This window comes from Ipomoea nil, unplaced genomic scaffold, assembly GCF_001879475.1.
Source record: "Ipomoea nil cultivar Tokyo-kokei standard unplaced genomic scaffold, Asagao_1.1 scaffold0688, whole genome shotgun sequence".
Taxonomy (NCBI): Eukaryota; Viridiplantae; Streptophyta; class Magnoliopsida; order Solanales; family Convolvulaceae; genus Ipomoea; species Ipomoea nil.
Window position 1 is genome coordinate 3,678,446 of NW_017617116.1, and position 27,059 is coordinate 3,705,504.

General features: G+C 36.7%; 5 protein-coding genes across 8 annotated transcripts; 1 reads left to right on the forward strand and 4 right to left on the reverse strand.

Annotated features, from left to right (window-relative positions):
- Positions 1-1,439: 1,439 nt before the first annotated feature.
- Positions 1,440-5,044, forward strand: LOC109175497 (transmembrane emp24 domain-containing protein p24delta3-like). Its single transcript, XM_019324763.1, has 4 exons — positions 1,440-1,834; positions 3,654-3,866; positions 4,031-4,107; positions 4,651-5,044. The coding sequence occupies exons 1-4, from the start codon at positions 1,628-1,630 to the stop codon at positions 4,793-4,795; spliced, it is 642 nt and encodes a 213-aa protein (XP_019180308.1). The 5' UTR covers positions 1,440-1,627; the 3' UTR covers positions 4,796-5,044.
- A 284-nt stretch (positions 5,045-5,328) lies between these two features.
- LOC109175498 lies at positions 5,329-6,847 on the reverse strand. Its single transcript, XM_019324764.1, has 2 exons — positions 6,428-6,847; positions 5,329-5,511 (listed from the first exon to the last, which is right to left on the reverse strand). The coding sequence occupies exons 1-2, from the start codon at positions 6,773-6,775 to the stop codon at positions 5,434-5,436; spliced, it is 426 nt and encodes a 141-aa protein (XP_019180309.1). The 5' UTR covers positions 6,776-6,847; the 3' UTR covers positions 5,329-5,433.
- Positions 6,848-7,362: 515 nt separating this feature from the next.
- On the reverse strand, positions 7,363-18,097 carry LOC109175493 (cyclin-dependent kinase E-1). Of its 3 annotated transcripts, none has more exons than XM_019324753.1 (17): positions 18,019-18,097; positions 17,568-17,938; positions 16,919-17,029; positions 15,874-15,977; positions 15,749-15,791; positions 15,536-15,634; positions 14,150-14,219; positions 13,967-14,061; positions 13,775-13,808; positions 13,610-13,694; positions 13,418-13,495; positions 12,510-12,557; positions 12,342-12,374; positions 11,435-11,540; positions 10,996-11,214; positions 10,848-10,914; positions 7,363-7,845 (listed from the first exon to the last, which is right to left on the reverse strand). In XM_019324753.1, exons 2-16 carry the CDS (start codon positions 17,778-17,780, stop codon positions 10,849-10,851), a joined length of 1,404 nt encoding a protein of 467 aa, XP_019180298.1. In that variant the 5' UTR covers positions 17,781-17,938; positions 18,019-18,097; the 3' UTR covers positions 7,363-7,845; position 10,848. The 3 variants fall into 3 exon arrangements, with proteins under 3 accessions (XP_019180298.1, XP_019180297.1, XP_019180299.1); XM_019324752.1 differs by having other exon boundaries at positions 10,996-11,217; XM_019324754.1 differs by lacking the exons at positions 12,342-12,374; positions 12,510-12,557 and having other exon boundaries at positions 10,996-11,217.
- A 1,456-nt stretch (positions 18,098-19,553) lies between these two features.
- Positions 19,554-22,169, reverse strand: LOC109175495. 2 transcript variants are annotated; one of them, XM_019324761.1, is made up of 6 exons: positions 21,763-22,169; positions 21,457-21,574; positions 21,121-21,314; positions 21,005-21,032; positions 20,147-20,255; positions 19,554-19,887 (listed from the first exon to the last, which is right to left on the reverse strand). In XM_019324761.1, exons 1-6 carry the CDS (start codon positions 22,030-22,032, stop codon positions 19,806-19,808), a joined length of 801 nt encoding a protein of 266 aa, XP_019180306.1. In that variant the 5' UTR covers positions 22,033-22,169; the 3' UTR covers positions 19,554-19,805. The 2 variants fall into 2 exon arrangements, with proteins under 2 accessions (XP_019180306.1, XP_019180305.1); XM_019324760.1 differs by having other exon boundaries at positions 21,121-21,332; positions 21,763-22,168.
- Positions 22,170-23,156: 987 nt separating this feature from the next.
- Positions 23,157-26,983, reverse strand: LOC109175496. The gene is made up of 2 exons (XM_019324762.1): positions 26,594-26,983; positions 23,157-23,787 (listed from the first exon to the last, which is right to left on the reverse strand). The coding sequence occupies exons 1-2, from the start codon at positions 26,908-26,910 to the stop codon at positions 23,295-23,297; spliced, it is 810 nt and encodes a 269-aa protein (XP_019180307.1). The 5' UTR covers positions 26,911-26,983; the 3' UTR covers positions 23,157-23,294.
- Positions 26,984-27,059: the final 76 nt, after the last annotated feature.

The following is a 27,059-nucleotide window of genomic DNA, read 5'->3' on the forward strand; positions in this document are numbered from 1 at the left end:
AGAAGTGGAGATACAAAGGAAGATTGTGTGGATCAAAAAAATTGAGAGGAAATATGTCGTGCATTTATGCCAGAGGAAAACATGAAGTGTTTCGCCAGTATTGAAAAGATGACGAAACTCTGTTGGAAGCCATATGCTAACAATCATTATACCATTAATGTGGATAGTGTCAAGTCCTTGGCACAAACCACCGTTTGTTAGACGTTAAAAACAAGGATAGAAATGTAATTTACATTTCTTTGTCTTCTTTGATGTCCCTTTTCGTGCCCTCAATTTTGCGTAAAGGTAAGGTGCAGTCGATGACCTATAGAAGAATAATGAACAAGGACGAAAAAGAGACAGGGAAGAAAAATGACAAGGCTACGGCAGAGGAGGGGGGAGGGGGAGCGCGAGGTGGAGGAAACGATGAGGATTGTGGTGGAAGTGGAAGGTGTGGCGGAGATGAGAGTGGATCGCCGGAGAAGCCTTGAGCGGCGGATAAGGGGGGTCGAGGTGGAGGAAACGACGGAGATTGTGGTGGAAGCGGAATGTGTGGCGGATTGCCGGAGGAGCCCTGAGCGGCTTCAGTTTCAGGAGAAAGGGGATGGGATTGGGACAGATGGTTCTATAACCTATCTAATTTGCCTTGACGCTCGCATTTTCACAAATATTTGCTCTACAAATGACACAGAGAAAGCGATCGTGGTTACTACTATTTCAAGTTTTAATTTCTTGGCACTGGCGATCTTTTGGAGGCTATTGTTGCTCAACAAGCCCATGCCTTGGAGGTGGCGGCAGCAGCGCTTCAGCTACTTCTTCATGTCACCTGGTTCGGCTATCCACATTATCATTCAAGGCGGAGTGAGGTCTGGTGGCAACGACGATCGTCGCCTAGGCGCCGTTGACAGAATTGTTGAGGGAGATGGAGGGTCGAGCGGATGCGTAGACGACGGTGCTAAACAAGAGACAGGCATCCACGAAATCCTCATTCGATCCTGATGACTCCAAGTTATCTGGGACGCCGGAGGATAACCGGCCTCTAGGTTCGAAGAAATCATCTCTTCATCTTCGACATGGTCCCAGTTCATCGTTAACGTCCTCCATCAGCATAGCAATCCAAAGTTGGGGACGCTAGGAAAGAAAATGACTATTGAAATTTTCTATTTTACCCTTTTAGTTTGACAGTAAAATAGACTAAGGACTATTTCGATTAACGTTTTCATAGTTGAGGATGAAATTAGTCAATTTTAAAAGTCGAGGATCAAAATGGTGAAATCTTCGTAGACGAGGGATCAAATCAGTAATTAACTCTAATATTAAATTATAAAAGCGAAAAAAACTATTATTATTCTGAAAAATAAAATAAAAATAAAATCAATTCAATGGGAAGACAGCGCAGGCGGCAAATATATTGCCAATTCATACTTTCAAACCCACTCGCACGTAAATCGGGTTTGTTCACACGCGCATCGCTACACTTCTTCCAATAGGCAAATAGTCTTAAAGTCCACGGCCTAATCAGACGAGATCTCTTTGTAGTTTGTACTGTTGGCATTGAACTCAAAGAAGGTTGGCCACCTAATCTCAACGCCGAAGTCAATTTCACCTGCATATTGAGAGGAGAAGAGAGATATTGATCGGAAAGAGGATGATGAACTTGGTGGAAGCGGTGGTGCTGTTGGCGCTGGCGTCTGCTGCGGCGGTGCTGCCAACCGGGGAAGCGCTGTGGCTAGACTTGCCGAGTTCGGGAACCAAGTGTGTATCGGAGGAACTCCACAACAACGTCGTCGTTTTGGCGGATTATTACATCATCGGCGATGAGGAGCATAAAGTAGTCCCTACCTTCTCCGTCAAGGTATTAAAAAAAAAAAAAACTGAATTGCTTTGGATTGGATTGTTGACAAACTCGTTATCTGTAGTTTCTCGAACTTCTATGGTTTATTATACTCTGTGTACACCGAGAAAATCGATTTAGGGGGAAAGAAGTAAGTTGAAGATAGAATCATATGAAAGATTAAAAAAAAAAGAGAAATTTATTTGAAATCTGATCTGATACTCCGTATTATGGGAAGAATATGAATTTGGCCAATGTTGGGTGTTTGGTAAATAGTTGTTAGCTGATTGAGTTAGTGAGTTTGATTAGTTGATAGCATTAACTAATTGTAGAAAGATGTTTGGTAAATGAGTTGTTAGCTGATTACATACAAAATGACTTTTTGAAAAAACTAATCGAAAAAGTTGTTTTGAACAGCCTTTTGAATTTTAATTTTTTGGAGCAATAAGCCGTTACAAAAAGCTAATTAATCAAACACTCATATTGGTTGTTTAACCAAGTCAAATAACTAATAGTGGTCAAATAAGTCAAAATTGATTGATAGACTAACTATTTTACCACGATCAAAAAGGTTAATTAGTTTAAATAGTTCTACAAATATTCTTATGCTAAGTAGGGGTTGTAGTCACTTAGATTTGCAATAACAATATGGGAGGAACAGAATGCATTTCCTTTCACATGAGAAAACTTAAATACCATTTCTAAGTTTTGTGTTTGTTAATATATTCACTACTCATAGTTGCTCATCTGTTAGATAGAGAAGCATTTGATGCTGTTCAACTCTAGTCACCTTTGTCATATATTGTTTAAGGAAGCAGTCAAACTGGTGTTTAGACATACCTAAAAGCCCATCTAACAGGAACCAGATTACCTTGATCAGAAATTGGCATTCCATTGAGTCATGAAACTGAAGAAATTTCTTTATATCTCTATTTTTTATTTTGAAAATCAAAGGACGAAATTTTATTAAATCAAATCTTGAATACAAGAAGGAACTGAATAAAGCCAAATATTAGGACCAATCTGCGAACGGGCAACCTGTGCAAGGGCATGGGCAGCCTTATTCACTGATCTAGGAATAAACCTGAAGGACACATAAATAGGTTTTAGGCTTTAGATATTGCATGGGTGTTTGGCTTGCACATATTTCCTGAAAGAAATGCTCTTCCTATACTATTTTTTGAGCGAAAAAAAAAAAAAAAACGAAAATAGATTAATGAATAAGATGAGAGACACACTTAGGAGGAACCGACTCCCAGATGCAGAGACCCTCTCTCGGGTCAGACTCTACCTATACTATAAGCCATCTGAATATTGAAAAATTGATCACTTCCCAATATTTCCTGAATGGCACAACACCCCTATTTCAATCTTGCACTGACTGAAATTTCAATTTTCAAAACAGAATCCCTTCACCTTGCGACCCTTGATTCAATATTGATTCTAATTTACTTTTTTGAGAATCCTGGAGGCAACATTTTAAGAATCTAAACTACTTTTGAGCTTTTAATTGCTAAATGAATGTATTGGGTTCTTTGTTCTATGAGATAGCCTGATGAAAATAAAAACTCAATAACAGCAGTTAATAAACAAATAAGTCATGGTAGTGCATGAGACAAAATCTAATGTGATCAAACTTGAATGAAATTTAGGTGGTTGAGAAGTGAACGGTTAACAATCATTCGGGTCATGCAGATACTCCATAGTGCTTATATTCAGCCTTAGTTCATTTCCAATATTCTATGTTAAGCTGTACAGAGAGCCTAAACTTTGCAATATGAATCATCTCATCACTCAAAAATTCAATTTTTTAAGTTTTACTTTTGCATATCCTCTATAGGTGACATCGCCATATGGGAACAATCTCCACCATCAAGAGAATGTTACACATGGTCAATTTGCCTTTACAACAACGGAGTCTGGTAACTACCTGGCATGCTTCTGGATGGATGGGAATTTACCAGTGAGTAAGGGTGCAACTGTTGGTCTTGACTGGAAGACAGGAATTTTTGCTAAGGATTGGGAATCAGTTGCAAAGAAAGAGAAATTAGAAGTAAAGCTCTTCCTTTCTTGGGTGGTATTGGGTTGGGGGTTACTAATTATGCTACTGTTGTACAACACACACACACACTGACACACACACACACATATATATACATGTGTGTTGTGTATTTCATGCTATATTCTGGCTCATATATGACCTTTCTTTTCCTTCAGGGTGTCAATATTGAGTTGATGAAACTTGAAGGATTGGTTCAAGCCATCCATGAAAATTTGAACTATCTGAAGGAGAGGTAAGTTTGGTACACCAATGTTGTAAAGAATGACCTTTTATTACTTGTTTTGTGATGTTTTTGTCAGTCCTACTTGTCAAAGATTTATCTCCATCTTTATTTTTTGCTTAATCTGTTTGCAAACCAAACACCTTATCATAGTATCAGTTTAGCCTTTAAATGTAACAATAGTAATGGGGATAACCCAAAATACTATAGAGATAAGTCCCAAGGATTTGGGTAGGTACACAGTTCCCATCCTAAACCCCATCAATTGGGACACATGTTCACTTCTGAATTTATGCACCTGATAAAATTTGTGTTGCTAATTACTCCTTTTTTTCTCATCTATGCTTTCATTCATAAAGTGTTCTGAGTGATTCTTGAAATGCCAATGGTTCTTCATATGTACATTCAAGGTGAGAAATGAATGTTGATGGCATGACTTTCTGTGGACCGTACATTTGAATATTTTACTGGCTAAATTCACCCTCCATATTTTTAAAGATTACCTATTGTTGTGTGGGAATGGTACTGACAAGCTGTTCTCTATTGTGTGTGCAGGGAAGCGGAGATGAGGGAGGTGAGTGAGAAAACCAATGCGAGAGTGGCTTGGTTTAGTATAATGTCCCTTGGTATCTGTATAGTTGTTTCACTTGTGCAAATATGGCGTTTGAAGAACTTCTTTCAAAAGAAGAAGCTTATCTAAAGTTCAAGCTTTCGCTCCACCTTTTCCCTCAGAGAGAATCTCATAGGCTGATTTTCACCTTTTCCCCCCACTAAATCTGTATCATATACAATTATATACACTATCACCTTTGATAGGCTGAGCTTGTAACCACATGTCATATTTCATCAAAGCTGCAGGGAAAGGAATTGGCACTTGTGAGGTTTCAGTGTATGCTTTAGAAAACCAAATTCTTTTTAGAATTCTAATTACAAGAAATTTTCATCTCCATTATGTTAAGGTTATAACTTATAATGTCTGATAAATACTTGATTGAATATGGGCAAGTTAGTTCACAAAGGTAATCTGTGTCACTGTGTGGCTGTGTTTGGCGTAATCAATCTGAACTATCTTGGGGTTGGGGATATTCAAGTCAATAGGTATCCAAAACCATAGCAATAATACAAAGTGTCTGGTTCTTGCATAGAAGAAGTTGCAATATATGGTATAATAATCGTAAACGTAACAAGACCTAAAATTGGACAGTAAGAAGTTGCAATATATGGTTACCTATTAAAAGTAACCAAAATAAAATTGAAAATATAAACTCATTCTATAAGACATACCCTAGATGAAAACAAATCTCCCATCAGCCTGCATTCAAGTCCTCAATAATTTATTTATTCACCCAATGCAGCTGTGATCTTCTTCCGAACAAGCTCAACTCCAAGCCGAGGAGATAATCTAGGAAGAACTTCCTGTGATAGAATGATTTGAGGAGATTTTAAATCAAAGATGAGACCTATAAAGTAACCCTAACAAAAGAATCACGTAAAATATGTTTCAGAAGCATCCAATGGTCAAGTGATACAATATTTATGCAGTCATCTCAAACTGTTGGTAGTCTAAATTGGTAACTATAAATTGCTATTCAACATCATGAATAAACAATACCGGAGCTATCAAATCAATTTGTTGTCAAGAATTTAAGTATCATTGAAGTGGCATTCAATTAGTCACATTGTTAACCTAAACAAACAATAAAAGTGAAAAAGCATTACTCCATGCTTGCTAAATGAAGGTGGAAGAGAGGAATTAACAGAGAAAAGCAAGACAGATGAACATGAGTCGATGCCTCCCTTAGATTAACCGAGGTCTGAGGCAAACACATCAAAATTGGCACAGAAAGGTTGTGCAATGTGAACCTGATTCCCAATTGAAAACAGTTCTGAACTTGGAAGTCTTAATGAATAACTACAGAAGAAAGTGAACAAATCACGGAGACAAAAACATTCCATCACAACATATATATGCTAGTACTTATTCTCCAATGTCCTAACTCCTAAGTTCTAATTTGCCAATTAGACTTGGTAAGTATTTTTTTGCATCAAGCATTCTGTACTTTATCTTATCTCATCCCCATTCCCCTCAATTCAAGAACCAAAATCCTCATTCTTGGTTGATTTATTTCTTTGAAAAGTAACTGCCTTCTACCTTATCCTAAAAATATTTACATCAACACAGACTAAGGCTCAAGTTGAAGTAACCACACTTATCTAGCAATGACAGAGTTAAGTGCTATTTAACTAATTCTACAAGCAAAAGAATGATAGGCTAAGCATATGCATATACAGAAATGGCGTTTGGTAAGTAAAAACAAAAACAAAAAAGTACCTCGGTGCCATCAGGACAGAGTCTGGCCAATACAGGAATCTCAAATTGGTAGGCCTTCTCCCATTCGGGGTTAGTTGTGATATCTCTCACCTCTAAATCAACCACATATTCGGAGCCGGAGATGGAGAAAGCGGCGGCGAGCTTTTCTTTGAGGCCATCACACAAACAGCAACCGGGCTTTGAATATAATATCAATTTTCTCGAAGAAGAAGAAGGGGAAGAGTAGCAGTAGGAAACTACGGGAGACCATTTCCGGCGGCGATTGAAGGAGACGACCGTGTTTCTAGAAGCAGCTGCAGCTTGCCCTAGTAATCCTGCTCTCACTGCTCCGGCTACTGCAACCACCATATCTCTTTCAATTCCGCTCCTCAAAAACAATGACGGAGTACAATGTACTCCATAAAAGATTGTATATATATTTTCTCACCCATTATTTACCAGTTACCATGGCGCCATAGCCCATATCTCATCGACTAATTACAGTAAAATTTTACTATTCAAAGTTAAACAAAGTATTTATTTTCAAATTTCGACAATTGAAAATCCGAATTAATTAAGAAATCATAGGCAATATAATCCTAGTTTTTTTTTTCTTTTTTCTTTTTAAACAAAAGAAAAAACTAACAACGTCAATCCAACAGATACTGTCCGAGTATTGAAGGCAAATTCAAATCCTAAAATCGATAAGGAATACTGACCCACTGATCATGATTTTATTGAAGAAAAAAAAAAAATTATAACCATTTTTTTTTTCTAAATCGAGTGGAATATGATTTTATTGCAGAAAGAAAAAAAAAAACAAAAATTATACCCCATTTTTTTTCTAAATCCAGTGGAATATATCATGTCAGCAAAAAGTAAAAAATAAAAATATATGTAATACGGAGTATTACTTTAGAAATATGAATATATGAGTAAGGGGGAGGGCCAATATGTAAAGCAAAACCAAAAAGTGATATCATTGAGATGTTTCAACCTAGGGAGAGAGACTGGGATCAATTTCTTGAACCATACAAGTTATATACTACAAAAACATATTAAAGAGAGAGAGAAAGAGGGGGAGGGGGTGCAAAGATGTAAAGCTGCAAAACCAGAATCAACTTCATTGGAGTGTTTCAACCTACAGAGACTATGGTTCAATTTCTTGAACCATACAAGTAATATAGACCCATGACAGGAGTGCAGTTTATATACAAAACAAGTACGTTGCTGCCACTAATGGACCGATAGATCAAGCAATTGAGCATCTCCGCAATGCAGTGAAGCAACTCTGCAGCACGTTGGGGCAAGAAGGAATCGCTGTTATGAGTTGCCATGACGGAAATGGAGCCAAGTCGACCAACTTGCTTTGGAAGTAGGGCGTACAAACACGGGCTCTCATTCAAAATTCAGGCTAACAATGTGTAATAACCTTCCACCTGCATTTGCAAACCAAAATACCAGTAAATAACCCTTGGCTCTAGTGGTAGTGAGGACTCCTAGATCCAAGATCAGTGAGTTCAACACTTCAACCTCCCCCATTCTCTAATCTACTTAAAAGAAAAACTTCAATCTTCCAACTCCCCATAGTGTCAAAATAATAAAACAACAAAAGTCCACATAGATTGCAAGTTATAAAAAAACCACAGAATTGACAAGGAGATTAGGAGAAAAAGGGACCTCTGCCTATGCAGACTAATATGCGATCTTAATCAAGGCAGGTGTATTCGAGGTTGAATACCAAGTCAAAGTCTCTTCTTCAGCACATTTCTGCATGAATATTTGTCTTTTCTTTTCTTTTTTTAGTGCCAATATTTTATACATGAAATTGTCTCAACAGTAAGTTTACACATTCTACGTATAGAAACTTGTGCAGCTTTGGCATGGTCTAGAAAGAAACAAACAGATCTGAAAGAACAGCAAATATATTTTGCCTTCAACATTATATTAGCATAGGAGGGAATATAATGAGTTCCATAAAAATAAAAAGATAAAAACATGGAGTGACAATGGATCTCATATTTACTCCTACATCATGCCATGCTGTTGCTTGAATAATTACAGTTATAAACATATACGTATCAAGAAAAGTTAAATAAAAGTTGCAGTTCTGACATAAATTGTGTCTATTGAGACTCAGACTCTTTTATTGTGCTAAGGCACATAAGGCATCCAATATACGTGCAAGATTCAGAAGAACAGATATACTGAATTAATGAAAGTCTGAAAGATAGTCCATCTTGGAGCAAGGAAAAACATTAAACATTAACAAGGTTGCAAAACACGTTAGGCGGCCCCTAGGCGCCGATTTTTTATTTTTATTTTTAATTTTTTTTAAATGTAAAAAAAGAAAAATTAAAAATTATCAAAATTCACTAATAAAACATAAGGTTCTCATCATTTTTTCTTACAAACTATTTATTTAAGTGGCTATAAAGTAGTTTAAAATATTGTTGAAACCATCTAAATACATAAAAGATTAAAATTAAGAGCAAAAGAAGCATTTTTGGGAGAAATTAGAGGGCCAAACCGCCTTCAGCAATTTGCGGTGTATAGATCTCGAAAAAATACGTGATTTGAAAAAAAAAATTGTCCAAAATGAACAACCGAGTCAAAAGTTATGCCTTCGCAAAGTTTTTTACCCTAAATCCTTAAAAAAAAAATTAAATAAAGAAATCGGCCGGTTCAGCCGGCTAGGCGGTCTAGATACAGCAGCTGCTCTTCTATACCTTCAGGCTTTTGCCTAAGTACAGGCAACCACATGATACAAACATTCACAAAATCGCATATATAACAATACCATGATAATTCAGCACTTCAGCAAGTGAACCAATAAAGAGTTAAGGACCGCAGCTCTTCAGGTTTCCCCTAGAGTTCCTCCAGACACTTCATTGATTACTCCTTTGACCCTAAAATTGAGGGCATAGGAAGCTCACTGAAGTGTTTGGAAGAACTCCTGGAGTTACCTGATACACACATTATATGCATTATAGATTGCTAGTTTGTGAGATAATTACTGAAGCAACTGTGTATGTATACTCGAGCACAAGAACAGTAATGTTGGGGTTGTTTAGCAAAGCGGAAAATTGGAGAATTTCTGGAAAACTAGGAAATTGGAGAATTAGAAAATTGGAAAATGCCACAAACTTTTTTACTAAATTCAATTTTCCAACCTTAATTCTATCTCCATTCTTCCATTTCTCCAGCAAATTGGAGAATCCAAAATCAGCATTCTCCATTTGGAGAAATGGAAATACACGGATGACCAGTGCTCTGAGGCCGACGGATCGGTTCCTGCCTGGGGTGCTGGGGACAATTTTTCCTTCTCACCCCCCCCCCCCCCCCCCCCGACCCCCCGTTCTTCTTTCTTTCTTTGTAATATTATTTTGTTCGTATTAAGTTTCTTCCATTTTTTAAAAATATTTTTGTTGCAATATTTGTTATTTTACTCATTTTATTGGATAAGAATTACCGTGCATGTGACATGTGCATTTAATTTAATTTCAATTATCACATTTTTTTAAATTTTTATTTTTTTTACAATTTTGAGAGGATGAGATTCTAGAAATTTGATGGTATGAGGTACAAAAGTATTTTTAAGAAAATCATATTAATTAGATAATGTGAGATATATATGCAAATAACTTGCACTTTAAAAGTGTAATTAATTAATTGTAATCCCTCTTTGCATATTCCCTTTCCTTTTTCTCCTTTGCGTACACAACATTAGTCTCCTCCATCCCCCCCCCCCCCCCCCCCCCCCCTAAATTGAAATAGTTGTAATTTATTTAGTAATATGCTTTTATTAACTTTTGTTACCTTTTACACATTTAGTATTAGCGTATTGAATTTTTTTAATTTAAAAATTAAATTTGTAAAATGAAATCAGAAAATTAGAGAAATGGAGAAGGAAAATTAGAAAACTAGAAAATGAAAACAGAGAAATGCAGTAAACGCTAATGTTTTTAGGTATTCTATCTCCAAGTCACTTCTGCTATCAACATGATGGTTGTATAGTTTTCAACCACGCATAACAGCTCTTCATTCACTTCTACAGACTTTTGGTTTGTTTTGGGCTTATGATTTCATCATTTTTTGTAGGATTTGTTTTTTAATGATGGGTTCATGCTTTCGAATTTGTTTTAATTTTGATGTTCCTTTTCTTGGTGGCAGCTTATGGATCTTGTTTTTGCTTGAATCTTAACAAGCCCCGCAATGGATCACTTATTCATTTAATTTACGCTATTTAATTTAAGTTTGAAATGCGGTTACCAAATAAGTATATAGACTGCTGTTATGGTACTTAATTTTGGCCAAAGATATTTGCCGATGACTAGCAAAACATCACTTATTCAAAGTAACAAATTCATTTAGGTAGCTTGATAACAGGATAATCTCACATACAAATGCACAAGAATTCTTGAAGTACAAAGAAGATTACCTTAGAAGCGCCTTTTCTGTTGGGGAGGGAATCCAGTCATTCCCATTCCTTGGTCCTTTCTTCTCATCTGGAATCATATAATGAATACATCCATAACGGGACACAACTGAAAGTACGTAATAGAAGTATTTGGCTCATTATAAAAAACCTGTTGTTGATGAGCTTGGGCAGCAACACCACGCTGCATTGGCATGTTGCTGGGGTTAATCCCACCACCCATCCCAGCCTGAGAAGCCATATTATAAGGAGGCATGCCTTGTGGTTGCATTCGTGGCATGTTGACCACATGCATTGGCCGGGGTACAGATCTAGTGTTCATTACATGATGGCCTTGCATGTTACCAGAAACAGCAGCTCCAGATGATACCTTCTCCAAAATTTGATGGTGGAGAAATATTTAAATTATCCAGATATTCATAGGAAAAAATTCAAGAACTTTCAACCACTTATATGTTGTTAGACAAAGTCAAAAGATACTAAGCTAGAAGATTTCAGGGAAAAAAAAGTAGACAGATCATGAATGTCAATGATCCTGGTAAGTTTGAATCAAGTAATCAACAAGTCAATTACAAAAGTTTGGTGCTCACTGGCTGATGTTGAAGATTGCTTGTTCCTTCGAACTCTGTATTTGTGTCCACTGGTCGAGTTGGATAGTTGACAACTTTTTCTCCAGGTTGCATGGGCACAAGTGCACTGGCATTGTAATGAAATATTTATTTATAACATAATATTATCTTATGGGAGGGGTAAGAAAGGGAAAGTATACATAGTTCATAAAATAAAAATAAAAGGCAGTGAATGGGCATATAAAAGGGGATGACTACTAAATAAAATGGGGTGATGAGCAACGAGAAAGAAGGCATGAAGAAGACCGAGTAAAGATGGTCCCCAACCTTGTATTCTTTAACCTCTCTGTTGAATTTGAAAGATTTAAAGGCCTGGCAGGTGGAGAATAACAACCACCCGCCAGTTAGGACTTAGGCGGAAGCAGAGATGAAGAATCAAGGAATGGGAAAATGTATATAAGACTGAAAGATTACAATATATTAGTATGATTCTATGTTTCTAATGAAGAAACATAGTATGTAACTATGTTCTCACCCAAAAAAAAACAGTATGTAACTATGTATATATATATACCAGTTAATTTAAAATTTAAACACCTATTCATAAACAGACAACCTATAGACAGACATAACCCTTTGGTTTTCAACACTCTCAATTTACTCAAATACTACATTCATTACTCTCAAAATTAACAGAGAGTGGAACAAGAGCAAGTTTGGTAAGAACTAAGACATTGCAAAACTTTTGTATGTACATTTGGTGAAGTCGGTAGGGAGATGGTGAAAAAAAATTGAAACAAGCAATAATGTGAAGGCAAAGCATACAGAAAAATTCAGGAGTGGAACAGAAGGGAGGATATTAAACTGTGTCTGAATGGAATTCTAAAAACACAAAAGGATATCAAATGACAAAAAAATAAGTACTTACTTACGGCCTGGTAGAGGCTCCAACCGAAAATAACTACAAGCCAGAAAGAAAATGAATGTGAATACTTAAATACACGACAAGCAAATTTCCATAATATAAAAACAAAATAATATCCACATAACCCCCTTTTCTATGTAAAGAATAGAGGGAGAGGGAGTCCATCCATACTCGTGCTCAAGAGCCTGTGCTGCTGTAATTCGCTTGTGAGGATCATATCTAGACATACAGTCATTGAAAAACTGTGAGTCCATGTAAATACAAACCACAACAGAAATATATTATAAAGTTATTTAAGCACACATTAACTTATCCATTCTATCTTAGGTGTCCTAATTGAACAAGAATAGAGATTGAGGATATAAAAGAAAGTTCACAGTATACTCAGATGCAGATCCGAGAAGAGATAAATACAACTTTTTTGAAGTTAAAATCTACAGTTACAAAGCAGGGCCAATAAAACATTGTAATTAGTAATAGTATCTAAAAGAAAAAGTGAGGAATGGTAAAGAAGGATAAACAACATTTCCATAATGGCATAGAACATTGTGAATGTACAACTAAGAAAAATAGAGTGGAATCAAATTGAATCACCAAGTAGGCACCATTGATACTAAGAAAATTTACCAATGTCATCTAGTGATTCTTTTTTTTTTTTGGGCAAAGTAATTAGATTTGGTCAGAGAAATATAAGATTTCCTTCCAAGTGAGGTTGAGGAATGCATAGCATGGAGCATCAATAAGAACTCCACATTGAATTGGTCAACCACCTCAGAATATTCAGAAAGATTTCAAAGTAGAGCTTATTTTCAATTGCTCTAAGAATCCATCAACAAAAGAGGTAAAATGTTAACTATACACTGCAAGTTAGTTGCAGAGGAAACAGTGGGGAGAAAGAGCTAATGAAGGCACTCTTTCATTATGTCTCAGAAGTGATAATATTTTAAGTGGGGAAAAAAAAAACTGTGAAAGGAAATTTGAAATTTAATGTGCGCTTGGCAGCATTACGACAAGTGCATAGACATCAAATTTTAAACAGGAAATTAAACTAAAATTGGATTTAAGACTGAGGCACATACTCAAGCATCTTAGAGAGGAGATCATATGCCGGAGTTTTTGGAGAGAGGTGTACAACATTGTTAAGTGCAGGATTGTCACTGTATAGAGAAGAAAAAGAATCTTAAATGAGATGAACTGAAGCCAACGAAGCTTTTAAATTACTAAAATGGGTATATTAAGACCATATAGCAACCAAGTACAAAGGCACCTACTATTTGTGTGCTTGAATGTGTTGCTGATCAGATTGCCAGTGTGGAAGGTGAACAAGCATTGGCCACTTTTCTGGTGTGGGATGGCCTGATACCATAAATAGTGCAAGGTTGCGTTAGTTTCGCTCTCTGACAAACAATGAGGAATGAATCTCAAAAGATATTTACCTAGAACTTTGAATATCTTGTCAAGTTGGTCAAGCTGCACAACCAACAAGCCACATCAAGATAATTCAAGATACACCCATATGCCGATCAAGGACAACATATATTTCTCGTCTTATAATATATTCAATAGAAACAATGTATTCAGCAAAAGGTACATAACAAAAAACAGACAAAAAGGATAGAGTATCATACCTGAAAGGGGTTAGGTGGGCCTTTCACTTCTTGCCCTTGAAAAAGTGGCTTTAGTGTAAGAAGCTCCGCAAAAATGCAGCCAACAGCCCACATGTCTAATAATCCATTACAGTGAATTATTCTCCTCATCAGGAAAAAAGACATAAACTCCTTCTATGTAATCTAAAGGATGATAGTTCATACCAACTGCACTTGTATAGTGCTTTGCCCCAAGGAGTAACTCAGGAGCACGATACCAAATTGTCACTACAACCTGCAATTAATTGTTCCACTTATGAGTTATGACCCTTTAAAACATAGAGAGCACAAAGCCACAAACTAGTGAAGATAGCGTTTAAATTTATATATAACTTAGATGGGAAGTAAGGAGTTAAGGAGGGATTTGTGACCATTTCTTTTGAAACCTATGCAATTTTCATACTCACTAAAGAAATTGAATCATTTCAAACACTTGAAGCTAAGAAAATAGCAGAAAATCAATTTATGTTTCATTTTATACAAGGCATCCAGTTTCGCCATGTCAAATTTAGATGGTAGGTGCAGCCTACAATTACAAGGCATGGATTTAACCATAAAGGAGCTATGGTTGTGAAAATTCAACACAAAAGCTGTATGCGGTATCAAGACAGGCAGATAACAAAATCATTTCAATTAACTAATCCAGAAAACCAAAAGAGGATCTAGAATGCCCCATTATTTATCAAGTTATAAATATGCAGTATAACACTTCATGGTGGCATTCTTTCTACGTAAATTGATTTGGGTTCAAGTTGATGAAAGGCATGACTGCACAGTGATTTAGCAAAAGGCTTATGTAGTTATGCGATCAAATTATTAAGGTTGCACACAAAAGCTCTGTGTGTTTTCCAAGCAGCAGATGAAGACAAATTATTTCATTTAAGTGATTCTCAGAAACCATAAGAGGATCTAGAATGCCTAATTCTTTATTGAGCTTCAATATGCAGTATACCACTTCAAGGTGACATGCTCTCTATGTTAAATGAGTTAGGTTCAAGGTGACAGAAGGAATGACTACCTAGTACCTAGTGATTTAGTACTCTACATAGCAAAAGGCTTATATGATCAAATTATTAAGGTCATGCTCATGCATAAGGCCTCCTGCATCATGTAGAGCATGAGGAAGAAATGTATATACAACTTACATCTGTTTCCAGAAATGTTGTTTTCTCAAGACTTTAACTCTTGACCTAATGGTTAGTATATGCACAAAGCCCAACCTTCCATACTATCAGTCTATCACATTGTTACAAGTCAGTAGCATTTGAACAGCAGCACAAATTTGCAAAACAAGGTTTTAATGGGGGTACATATTCAGCTAAAATAAAGAAGATTTAAGAAAACTAAGCTTCCAAACACCTTTCTGAAATTCAACACACACACACAAAATGTTTCATACAGAAAGAAATTCAGTACGCTATTCATATGATTAAATTCTTCTTAACACATTTTATAATAGTTACCATACAAATGTAAACATTTTAATTAATAAATAAATGCATATTAAGATCCTGACAAGTAAAGGTCAGGAAACTAGCAAATTTGTCCTACCCCATTGTCAGCAAGTGGCTTTAAAGGAGCCTGGTAAATTCTTGCAAGACCAAAATCAGCAATTTTTACAACTCCTTGCTCCTCTCCCTCACCCATGACCTGGTTTTGAAGTTCATTTAGCAGAATTTATAGGTAGCAATAAAAGTTAAAGAGACAAGCAAATAAAAACTGTAGCACAAATACCACATACAGACGGAAATGTCTAAATCATACCAAGATGTTTGATGGCTTTAGATCTCTGTGCACAATCCAGTTGCTGCAGCAAAGTTTCATATCTTCAATAGTTAGTATGATATAAAGAATAAACATAACATAGGAGCATCATAAATTTGCACTACCTATGAAGATAATTCAAACCGTTAAGCAGCTGCCACAACAAGGACTTAATGGTGTAGTTATTGATTGGCTGGTTGACCTTGTCTCGATGATGTCTTATTATTTCCTAAAGCAGAGATTTTAGGGTCATGACCAAAACATGTTTTGCAGAGGAAAAAAAAAAAGGCGCGATTTAGTTAATAGGAAAATAGCTTTTTTATTCCAGTATCATTTAACAACATGGTGCATTGTAGAAAGCTCATGTAAAGAAACTACATTTCTTAGTTATAGGAAATATTTACCAACATTAGTGTCAAAACAATGCTGATTTTACAAGTGAAAAATAATGTAGACAATCAACAGGAGCTCAATAACAACCCAGACAGCAACTCTGATGCAATGATACAATAGGTTCTTCACATGATTGTATATCAGAGACAAGAAAATAGATTCAACTGTTGGCAACCCACTCAAGTGCTCAAGGTGCAGCAAAGATTCAAAGAGAAATAGCAACTAGAACAAAAAGTAGATATTGAAATGTAGACTAGTAGAGGGTGTTCTTCACTCAGAACAAACTCCATAAACAGACCAGTGAAGTTCCTAATTTGCCATCCTCAAAAACTCTCCATTTTAACTTAGCAAACTAACCTCCTAGGCTCCTACTATTAACCAGAGGTTAGGATAATCCTTAACCATTTAAAAATTATAACCAGAGCTTAGGATAATCCTTAACCATTTAAAACTTAAAACCATCAAGCAGCCATCTAATTCAAGTAGAGTCCACCCCAAATGGAAGAGAAAAACATGGAGTGGAATGAATATTCCTACCTGACCTTTGTCTATTTTTCTGTTATGATTAGGAGTTAGGACCCTAGTAATAAAACTAATGTTTTAAAATGAATGGCTAAATTGCCTCATTTAGAATTTGTTGATAGCCAATGTGCAATACTGTGGTGTTTAATTGGGTGATTTGCCATAGAAAATGAAATAGTGCAAATGTTACTACTGCAATTTTACACTGTACAAAATATGTGTATCAGAACTCAAAAAAAAAAGGCATATACTTACATAAAGGTCATGCTCCGCATAGTCAAAAGCAAGGTACAGCGACATATCTGCAGAGTTGATGTGTACATTCACCAGTTTTACAACATTCTCATGGGTTATCTCCCGGAGCAACTGCATAATTTTGGTTTCATCAGTACAACTAAAATGAATTGGAAAAAAAAAAAAAAAAAAAAAAAAAAATCTCTTCTACACAAATGACTACTAAAAAAAATTAAATACTGAGTAACAAGACTACAAAAATTATACTCCATAACCAACGTCAAACTACAAGAACATAGGTCTGCTGGAACAAGATGAATTCTTTCCCATGAATAGTCAGAAGAACAGAAACTGATCATCCAAGGCAATCGGGAGAAACATTGATCAACTATTTCAGGGTAATAAGAAGCAAATTATACAAGATAATGAAAGGAAAGAAACCCCTTGCATTCACTTTAAATTTCAAGATCTTAATATAAATCATGAAATTGTACACAATTTCATTCATTTCCGAAAAGATACAGATACACCCATAACTGTAAGAAGTTAATTGAATTCCTTTCATATCAACTACTCAAATTAATAAACGTAAGAATTTTAATTTTAACTTGGCAATTCCACAAACACAAAATTACTATCAGCAATAAGAAGAGAGGAGGGGCAAGGGAACCATGATTTCGCGAATGGCGGTGGGGGAGACGCCGTCTCCGTCCTTGGACTGCTTGAACTTCTTGATTGCAATAGGTTTGTTGCCGTTGGATTTGATCTTCGCCAGAAACACCAATCCGTACGTTCCTTCCCCGATCTTCCCGAGAAGATCGTACTGTTGCAGCCACTCCGGCCTATTTCCCGAATTTCCACCTCCTCTACCGCCGTCTCCCATTTGTGTCGGATTTCTTAATTGAGTTCTGTGTTTCTTTCTGCTCAAACTCCCTCTGATTCTTGTACTCCTACTATTTCCAGCAGAGTTTTGCAGAGCACCAAAAAAGGGAGAATACGATAAGGGAAAGTTTTTAATTTCCAAATACCCAACTCTTCCAACTGCGGAAATTTAATATGAAAGTCATACTCAAATTATTTTATGCCCAAATTACTTATGGAGGAAAATCTAGGGCATTTACCTTATTGCAGTTTTGGGCGAGAATGAAAAGATAAGTCGATACAGTCACACAACTTTCAGTTTGGTGGTATCCATTTCAGATATAGGCCAAATACTGAATTTTAGTTATATATCATTTTTTTGTATAGTAAATAAATTTACATTAGGATATAGATATTGTTGATTAAGAGTCCCCCATAAGAGATTTAGAAATGATAGGGTTTTAATTTTCTATACATAAATAAAATAGATTTTATGTTTAAATGATTAATAAAAAATTACGGAGTATTATGTAAATAATGAAATGTTAATTTAAAATTTTATTTTACAATTTACACCTATTATGTAGACATGTTCCGTAATTCCTTTGCCAAAATGGACTTTTCAATTTCAATACTATGACTAGAGAATATGTGTACCTATTACAACATAACCTTGTAAGAGCCAAAATGGTACCCACAACTTGGCTTTTCGAGTTCAATACCAATTCCTTCCTTTACATTCCTCACTTGAATAACTCAATTATGGGGTGTGTTTGATCTTTTGGAGATATTGAAACAGTGCATGCACATTTGGCGAGAGAGAATATAAGAGAGAGAAGAAAGGGAGCAACTTTATCACTTGAGATTTTTTATGAGTTATTTGTGGATCACAGTATCCACTCCATCCTCAACTATTTTACTCAATCATAAAAAACTCTTCTCTACATCAGTTTTAAATTTTTTCTCAGTTTTGTGTGCACCCACCATTTAACCCACTATATTTTAATTATTTTTTTTATCTATTTTATTTATTTAAATATAAATTTATAAATAAAATTATGCTCAACTCTATGGACCCGTCTGGCCATCTCAATTTTGTCTAACATTATGCTTAACTTTGCAGGATAATTATTTTTCAAATAACTCGCACATAATCATTTTTCAAATCTCGCACACACATCAACTATTATCTTTTGGGGATGCAAGAATGAGATTATTGCAGAAATATGGGCCCCACGAAAGGAAATTCATAGTCTCGCACCCTCAGGGTGAAGGCAACGAGTGCACCTAGCGGGCGCAGGCACACTGACCAGCGCACCTAACAATGTTTATTTTATTATTATTTTTTTTATAAAAAATCGCAACGGAGATCAGTTATTGTGGTCTTGTGGATGCTCTTACAATCCAAAAACTATCAATAAGCATGTGCATATTTATTGATATTAAAAACAAACATTTATTTTATAAATCACAATAAATTTAGTATTCATATCTTAACATGACATTATACTCTTTTTTTTTTTTTTAACAGTAGTAGGATCATCTCTTTCTTCTTTCTTCTTTAGAAAGATCAGCTCTTTCAAAGAGAAAAGAACAACTACTCTGTATATGTTCTAAGCGCCATAATTGTAGTGATACATGAAAAGAAAATTAGGTCCCCAATATCTGTGATTGGCAGTCAGCTGGCCGCAAGGTGTAGAGCAAATGTAACCAACCTGCTCCAGGAACATTACATAATTTGTGACAATCTCACTGTACCCCTTACCACTATTGGTCAATCCTTGGGAAAACAAGGTTTCAAAGCCATTAATAACACTTCTATTTCAAATTGCCAGGGACCACAGATTGCAATTATACAAAGATGGGAAATTTGGACACAACTATCTTCAAATTGCAGTCACAACACCAATTGTCATTAACAAATAACAAATTACAATCATCTGGAGTAGGAACCCATTTCTGAGGAAAGAACAATCTTGATAGTATTTACAAGGGAGTTTAAATGACATATCGTACTGTACACTTGCACACATACCAATTTGTTTGCTCAAAGGGCTCTCATAACCACTTTGCTGGTTGTATGTACCCCCTTAGCAGCAAGTTTCAGAACTGAGCGAGTGCTGTACAACCTGCGAAAAAGCAACAGTAAGCATACATGAGTCCCCTGCCTCAGTATTATCCTTCTAGTTATGAAGGAAATGGTGTTTGGAGTGTGTATGCTAATTTCAAGAAAACATGGTTAACATATTTGAAAATTCTCGAATTTTCAAAGGGGATTCAAGCAAGTCTTAGAGACATAAGACATTGTCTGACATCTGAATCTAAGTGTGAATTTTAACCAAAGGAATTGGAGACGAGAATTTTAGCTTCAGAAAGTCAAAACCTTACCCTGCCAGAGCAAGTCCCCATGTAGAGAGGGCATAAAACAACTTCCCTGCGTGCCAAATGTTGAACGCCGTCTCCAACTTGTTCATGCCCCCCAGTCCTCTTTTCAAGGCTGCAATTTCAAGTTCAAGCCATGGGATTAGTGATTACAAGATTGCATGAATAAAAATAGTGCGCTCCAAGAGAAGATATAGCCTCTATGTTTCAAAAATGCAACATGAACAGCTCTACTAATAGATCACAAGCAACGCCCAACCCCACTCAAGTAATCTCAAATCAGCTCATTTATTCAACTGTTTTATAGACCTCAAGAATATCCATCAGAATTTAGTGAATGAGCAGACTAAGCAAGCCAGCAAATAATATTCATGAACAGGGGTGATACACATTCCATTAATGCTGCTATGGTACTAATTACCTACGAAAACATAGACCCTTCTCCAACACCCTCCTTCCCCCTCTCCCTGCACTCCCATATCCTCATTCCCTGGCTGCTCTGTGCTGGCAAATAACTGCCATTACACCATTTGGCTTCTGGTCATACACTCACCAAGGCTAATCTACGGAGTAACATTTTCAAGAGCAGACAAGCAGATCTAGTGAAGCACTGCTTGCTCTCAAATCAGTGACATTGCTGGGATATGGTGATGGACTATTGAATGTGTTGGAGCTAGCTATCCATGTTGAGTCTTGAAAAAGTGTTAAATGGCCCCATAGTTTTTTTCATGTGGTACTGGTACATAAAGGTGAATGGCACCACTAGGTAAAAACACTCAAGCCCTACATTATCTATGTTACATTACAAACTCTAGTGGAGTAATTAAGTCACTTTAAAAGAAACACCAAAATGCAAACACTTACACTTCTGCAGCTGCTGGGGACTCATGTTCTGCAATAACAAAACACCAACACGATAAGAAATATTTCACTATAGACCAGTTATCCCTGGAGGAAATCAAGGAGATGTTTTGAATCACCTGAGCTTTTGGGTTGGACAAAACACATCTAGCCATGAAGTTCGCAACTGCATCTACAACCTGTTCCTCATTAACAATCACATAATTATCATTATCAATTCCGCTCCTTTCCTCAACATTGCTCGGGACCATATCATCAGTTACCCAGACCCACCAACTTGGCTCTTCATGGTCAATTTTAATCAGAACTTCAGCTGTTTCCATGTCCACATCTAAACAATTAAGATTATGGCTTCAAAAATCATAAAAGCTAAAGAACATAATTCCAGCCACTGTCACCTGTTAATATTCCAGAATTAGTTAAAAGGAAATACGAAGCAAAACTTAGATCTCAACCTGATGCCTCCTGGAACGGAAATTTACAAACAGCACCAGGTGCCGAATTTGGATGCAGAGATTCCAGTTGTTTCAAAAAGTTCGCAGAATCAACGGCAGAAAGCAGCTTATCATGGAGCTGAAAATTGTCCAATTAAGAAAATGCAACTCAAATTAGAAAGGAAAAAACAAATATTTTACTAAACGAGTTAATTTTCCTTTTTTCCTTTTTTTTCCTTTAGGATGAAACTAAACAAATGTAAAAATTATGCTCTTCTTATCAACAAAACCTTCATTTATTTTCTATCATTATCATAATGTACATACATCGGATGGGCAATCCTGCAATAATTTAGGAGATTGCGAAATAGGCTGTAGAATATTCAGATTTTGTTCGAGCAGTTGCCTTAGGCGTTGGTTTTCGGATCGCAAAGCCTCCAAATCTTCTTCTACTTTGTTCGTCTGAATTGACGGCAGCGGCGGCGCCTCCTTGTGACCATCGTGGTGGTAGTGGTGACAGCATTCCACGGCGGCCCATGCCACGTCGGCCACCTCCAACACCGTTTTCGCCACTTCAATTGGATGATTAACTTTCATGGTTTCTCTCTGCAGACAAACAATCGCGCATATAATTTATTACGGAGTATATATGAATAGATGAATGGATTACGATAGAATCGCAGAGGTGGGAAACCCTAGGTTTGGTGGCGTGTAAAAATCGTCAAATTGTTGTCGTCTACTTGTCTTATGAGAAAGGCTTTTTTCTAAAGCCCCCTGTTTATTATGAAATATCACTTGGACCCTCTAAAGTTTTGAATGTTTTATTTTTCTCCAAAATGCTAAAGTTTGAGATAGAAGTGTTAATTCACTACAAACTCTTCCAAATCATGAGAAGTTGATGATGGTAATGTTTCTTTTGTGGGCTTATATGAGTGTATTGTGAAGTATACATCATATTGTATTTGCAAGATGTTTATTTTTAGTCTAATCATATGTTTTATCAACAAGTTAATTACAATTATACACTGAGACTAATCATGTTCTTGTTGGGTAGGACTTCAAATATTACAAAATATGCTTTCATGGGTTTTAAAGTAGTTGCATTCTCAATTTCATAATTCGAACTTGAAGCCTATAGTTATAATTAAAAGATATTTAAATGTAAATTGATAAAAATCACACTCAATATAACATTCTTTATGCTCAATTAAGTGGTTGTTACCATTTTACTTGAATTACCAAATCACACTTAATATAACATTCTTTATGCTCAATTAAGTGGTTGTTACCATTTTACTTGAATTACTTATCATGTAGTGATTGTCAATTTTCCACATCACCCCGAAAAGAAAAAAAAAATCACAAAATAAATTTAAACCTTTTTGTTCAAAATAAGTTGTAATCAGCCACAAAATGTTTAATTCAGATCTACACATCTTCTTTCGCCACTCTTAGAAGTGTGATGAAGGGCCAACATTCTGCTTACCATTAGCCCTAAGTTGCTAAGTTATTTATTTTTATTTTTTAGCATTTCGAACTAACATTTTTGTTTTTGTTATTAATGGCCTTTAAAAAAAAATATATATATGAATGACACATTCTTTTTATTCATGTATTCCTACTCTCAATATATTCCACACACAACATTGTGAAATGACGCCCCCCCCCCCCCCCCCCCCCCCCCCCAAAAAAAAAAAAGAAAAAAAAAAAAAAAAAAAGAGGAAATGAAAATAGGATAGTCTCGGTTGCTAATTTCCTTGAAATAAGAAGTGGTTTTAACTAGTCTGCAGAAATCATCTAATTTGAAATATTAAAACACAAAATGATTGGCAATGTGGAAACTTGGAAGGGTGAAAGGCTCATCTCTTGCCTCTATGTGTGACTTTGCTTGCTTCTCTACTAGCTGTTGTTTTACTAGACTGAACAGATTTAACATCATCCTTATCCTCGCTTGAAATGCCTTCATCAGCAGCGATATCCTTGGAGTACTTTTTAACCCGCAAGGAAATGAGGATGCTGGAAAAGATACCAAGAACCGGGAAGATATAAGACCAGACCTGAGATTTTCGTGACCCAGATGCAGAAGCCATAGCAGCACCGGCAAGACTACCAATTGACGTGTTCTGCAAGATCATAGGCAGGCAGCCAACTGCCGTAGGCAGAAGAAAATCCAAAAGGAACCTGACTCTCGTTGCCGCTAGTGCATAGTTGATAATGTACGAGGGTATAGGTGAGAAGCGGGCAAGAAGAACGAACCTCCATCCATCCCGCTCAACTCCCCTAGAAAGCACATTAAAGTATTTGTTGCTGTGGGCCCAGTTCATAGCGGAGCTAGAACTCTTGAACAAAAGCCTGAGGAAGCAACAGTATCAATGTCAAATTTCGAAGTAACTTATAGTGAAACTATATTGGGTTCCTAATTGGCCGCTGTAATGTAAAACTGTAAAAGAACTTCTGACCTAGGAATCCTAGGGCATCATCTGTAACTAGGATGAACAATGTAAACACACACATAGAATGAAAAGCGTTAGGAGTCTCCAGGGCCAAGACATACCACCAGTCTCGAAAAGAACTTCCACAGGTTGTTTGGTTGGAAGAAATTGAAATTCCTTTCCTACCCTAATTCCCTCCTTCCAACCAAACGGCCTGAACTTACAGATTGCCCACAGAGACGGAATTCTAGAAATTGAAATTGAAGTTCGAGTGAAGTAAAAAATCTTTATCAACTCAACCAATTCCCAGTGCCCACCCCCACCGCCAAAAAAAAAAAAAAAAAAAATCCTTCTGTGAATGCATCGACACATCCATTGCAATTCAGCATTAAGAAAATAAATAAGAGATTTTTTTTTTAATTGCTCAGAGAAAGCTGGGGTTAAGAGTCAGAGGGTGTTATTTTATTGCTAACAAGGTTGCAGTAGGCGCTAGGCACTAGACGGACCCGGCCAGCGCCTAGGCAGAATCTAGGCGACGCTAGGCGGGCGCCAAAAAAAATAAAATAAATAGTGGTAGGCTTGCCGTTTGACAATTTCAATGAGGTTGTTTTCAACATTCAATCAAATAAACGGCCAAATAAATGAAATAATAATAATTTATAAGTCATAACATCATAATCATAATAATATTAAAATCAATAATTAAGGAAAGACGACATCAAACAAAATCGGTCAAAATCAGACAAAATCAGACGAAATCGGACGACTTAGCCGAGTTGGCCGCCTAGGCGGCCGGCCAAGGAATGGCCGCCTACACCCAAAACCGGCAAGGCTTGGTGCCGCCTAGCGCCTAGGCGCCTAGGGGGGCGAGTTTTGTAACCATGATTGCTAAACGAAAAAGATTTATTTTCTTTCCTTAATACTAGAACACAACAATTTCATATTCCGTTAGGTAAACAAGGAAAACATTATGCCTTTGTGCTGTGAAACAAAATAGAATCTAACATACAAGTTAACAATTTTCACCGCTTTGATCATGCATTTATTTTATCAAGCAAGGCAGGAAATTTTCTACGTTGATGCCATCGGCCCTGGATGGATGGTCTCCAATGGAAGTTTGGGAGTGTGCTTGATTCAAATAAATTACTCCTGTTGTTTATAGACCATTCTGGACTTGCTTGTTAAGGAAGGGTTTTCAAGAAGAATCAGATGATTTTATTCACTTCCGCTTCAGGCGTTTATATACATCAAAGACTAACGTCATTCCCTAGCAAATAGCATAAACTACGCCACTGCACAAACTACATTATTTGAAGGAAAATACAAATAAAAATGCTCTCCAACTCCTACGTGATAGCATGCACGACCAGGACCAATTCATGCATACCTGTTATTTAGGATTTTCCTTTGGCACTCTTCGTGAACGGTGTGGCACATCAGATATATATTCATGCTCTAAAGAAATGCAATTCATGAAATTTCCCTTAGAGAGATAAGTAGATAACTATTGCCATGCATTTACGATTCTCTCCCACCATCATTTTGAGGTCTCCAAGTTATTTGCCATCTAAGGTTTCTTCCACAGCACAACATTATTGGTGGCATAAGACTCAAGAAGAGTTTAACTGTTGTTGTATTATGTTTGACAAGAATGCAAAATGAGGGTGTGTTTGGTTCGCACATAGGAATCGGAATTGGAATGGGTATCAAATACTTGGTAATGGTAATGGGTTTTGGTGAAAGTATTTAACATGTTTGGTAGTAGGGTGGAATGGGAATGGTTACTAATAGTAGTGCTTGAGAATGAATAAGGGAATGAAACCCTTATTTTATTTGGGTATGGGTTTTTCAATTGATGGGGTATTCGAAACCCATAGTAATGTTCTAAAAATTTATCAACCAAACAACAATAATCACTTTCATACCCATTCCTATGTGCAAAACCCACCAACCAAACACACCCTGAGAAGATTTCAGAGTTCCAATGCACCTGGGAGCCTGGGACTAGGGTTTTGGAGGAATACTGACATGCCACTAGAATAAGATTTTATACACAAGAAAAATCTGGGAATTATCCTGGGATAGTAGGATTTGCATCAACACACTTTCCAGAAAAGCTATATGGACTACCAGCCGGAAAGATGATCAAGCAAAGGAGTAAAGCAGAGGTCTTGATGTTTTGGTGGTAAGGCAGAAGGGAGGGTAAGCTCTGTTTGTCTTTGTAGTCCACTACAGCGCTACTATCTAGAGCATTGTACCCATATGTGAGTTTTTTAAATATTGTTTTACTCTGATGGGGGTAACAATATTACTGAACTAGGAAACAACTTATTGGAAAAATTAGTGACTTAATTAGTTAATTAGTTATGGCTTTTCTTCTTCTGAAAGCAAAATTTTGTAGTTATTAAATCCACAATTATGTTCATTTTATACAAAGTCATTTCCCTGATACACAAAACAGAGTACAGTATAGAATTCCATAACTTCATAATCCTCAATTTAGAGGTTTCTCTTAAATAAACTTGTTCTTCCCCTCTGATCTCTTGAGAAATGTGAAGGGTTTGGCAGTTCACAGAAACAACAATCAACGTATACATGACCGAAATCACTGAATAAATTTGAAAAATTCAATGAAGAGCAAACAAAAATCAAGGACTTTGCATTAAGCTTCAAAGTGAAATTTTGAACAAGAGAAAAACTTGTGAGAGAGAGAGAGGGAGGCGTACCTGCCGATCCAGAAAGAGAGGGAGGCGCCAAGGAGCTTGGCGGCAAAGACGCATAAGACGGCAGGGAAGAATCCGAAGAGGAAAGAGGCGCCGGCCTCGAAGAAGACGGCATAGGGCAGGCAAAGCGCAAGTGTGACGGTGTGTAGGCCAATATAGGCCGGGATCGCCCAGCATCCCAGCCGATCAGACATTTGCTTAAACCAATCAAAAGCAGCGTCCTTGTCCACCTCCCACCCATACTGCTTGCTCAGAGCCCTCACCGCCACCGCTATCCCCACCACCGCCGCTATCGTCCCCCATTTTCCTCCCAATCCCATTTCCAAATTGAGACGACCTCGTATTCGTAGTCCGTTTACCCGTACGAATCGGGACAATGTATTGGCGTATTGTGTCTGTATTCCTAGGCTGGGCTATAACTAATTGGGCTTTCTCTTTCGGTTACAGACTTGCAGGTCAATAAAAGAAA

Excerpts from the sequence above, each read along its gene's own strand:
- LOC109175497 (XM_019324763.1), top strand. The coding sequence starts at position 1,628 with ATGATGAACTTGGTGGAAGCGGTGGTGCTGTTGGCGCTGGCGTCTGCT. Across the intron at positions 1,835-3,653 it reads TCCCTACCTTCTCCGTCAAG|GTGACATCGCCATATGGGAA; the intron begins GTATTAAAAAAA and ends TATCCTCTATAG. Across the intron at positions 4,108-4,650 it reads TTGAACTATCTGAAGGAGAG|GGAAGCGGAGATGAGGGAGG; the intron begins GTAAGTTTGGTA and ends TTGTGTGTGCAG.
- LOC109175498 (XM_019324764.1), bottom strand. The coding sequence starts at position 6,775 with ATGGTGGTTGCAGTAGCCGGAGCAGTGAGAGCAGGATTACTAGGGCAA. Across the intron at positions 5,512-6,427 it reads TCTGTCCTGATGGCACCGAG|GAAGTTCTTCCTAGATTATC; the intron begins GTACTTTTTTGT and ends ATTCTATCACAG.
- LOC109175493 (XM_019324752.1), bottom strand. The coding sequence starts at position 17,780 with ATGGGAGACGGCGGTAGAGGAGGTGGAAATTCGGGAAATAGGCCGGAG. Across the intron at positions 13,695-13,774 it reads CAAGATATTCAAAGTTCTAG|GCCATCCCACACCAGAAAAG; the intron begins GTAAATATCTTT and ends TTATGGTATCAG. Across the intron at positions 12,375-12,509 it reads GCACAGGCTCTTGAGCACGA|TTATTTTCGGTTGGAGCCTC; the intron begins GTATGGATGGAC and ends TCTGGCTTGTAG.
- LOC109175495 (XM_019324760.1), bottom strand. The coding sequence starts at position 22,032 with ATGAAAGTTAATCATCCAATTGAAGTGGCGAAAACGGTGTTGGAGGTG. Across the intron at positions 21,575-21,762 it reads TGCAGGATTGCCCATCCGAT|CTCCATGATAAGCTGCTTTC; the intron begins GTATGTACATTA and ends GACAATTTTCAG. Across the intron at positions 19,888-20,146 it reads TGGGGACTTGCTCTGGCAGG|GTTGTACAGCACTCGCTCAG; the intron begins GTAAGGTTTTGA and ends GCTTTTTCGCAG.
- LOC109175496 (XM_019324762.1), bottom strand. The coding sequence starts at position 26,910 with ATGGGATTGGGAGGAAAATGGGGGACGATAGCGGCGGTGGTGGGGATA. Across the intron at positions 23,788-26,593 it reads CTCTCTTTCTGGATCGGCAG|GCTTTTGTTCAAGAGTTCTA; the intron begins GTACGCCTCCCT and ends TTGCTTCCTCAG.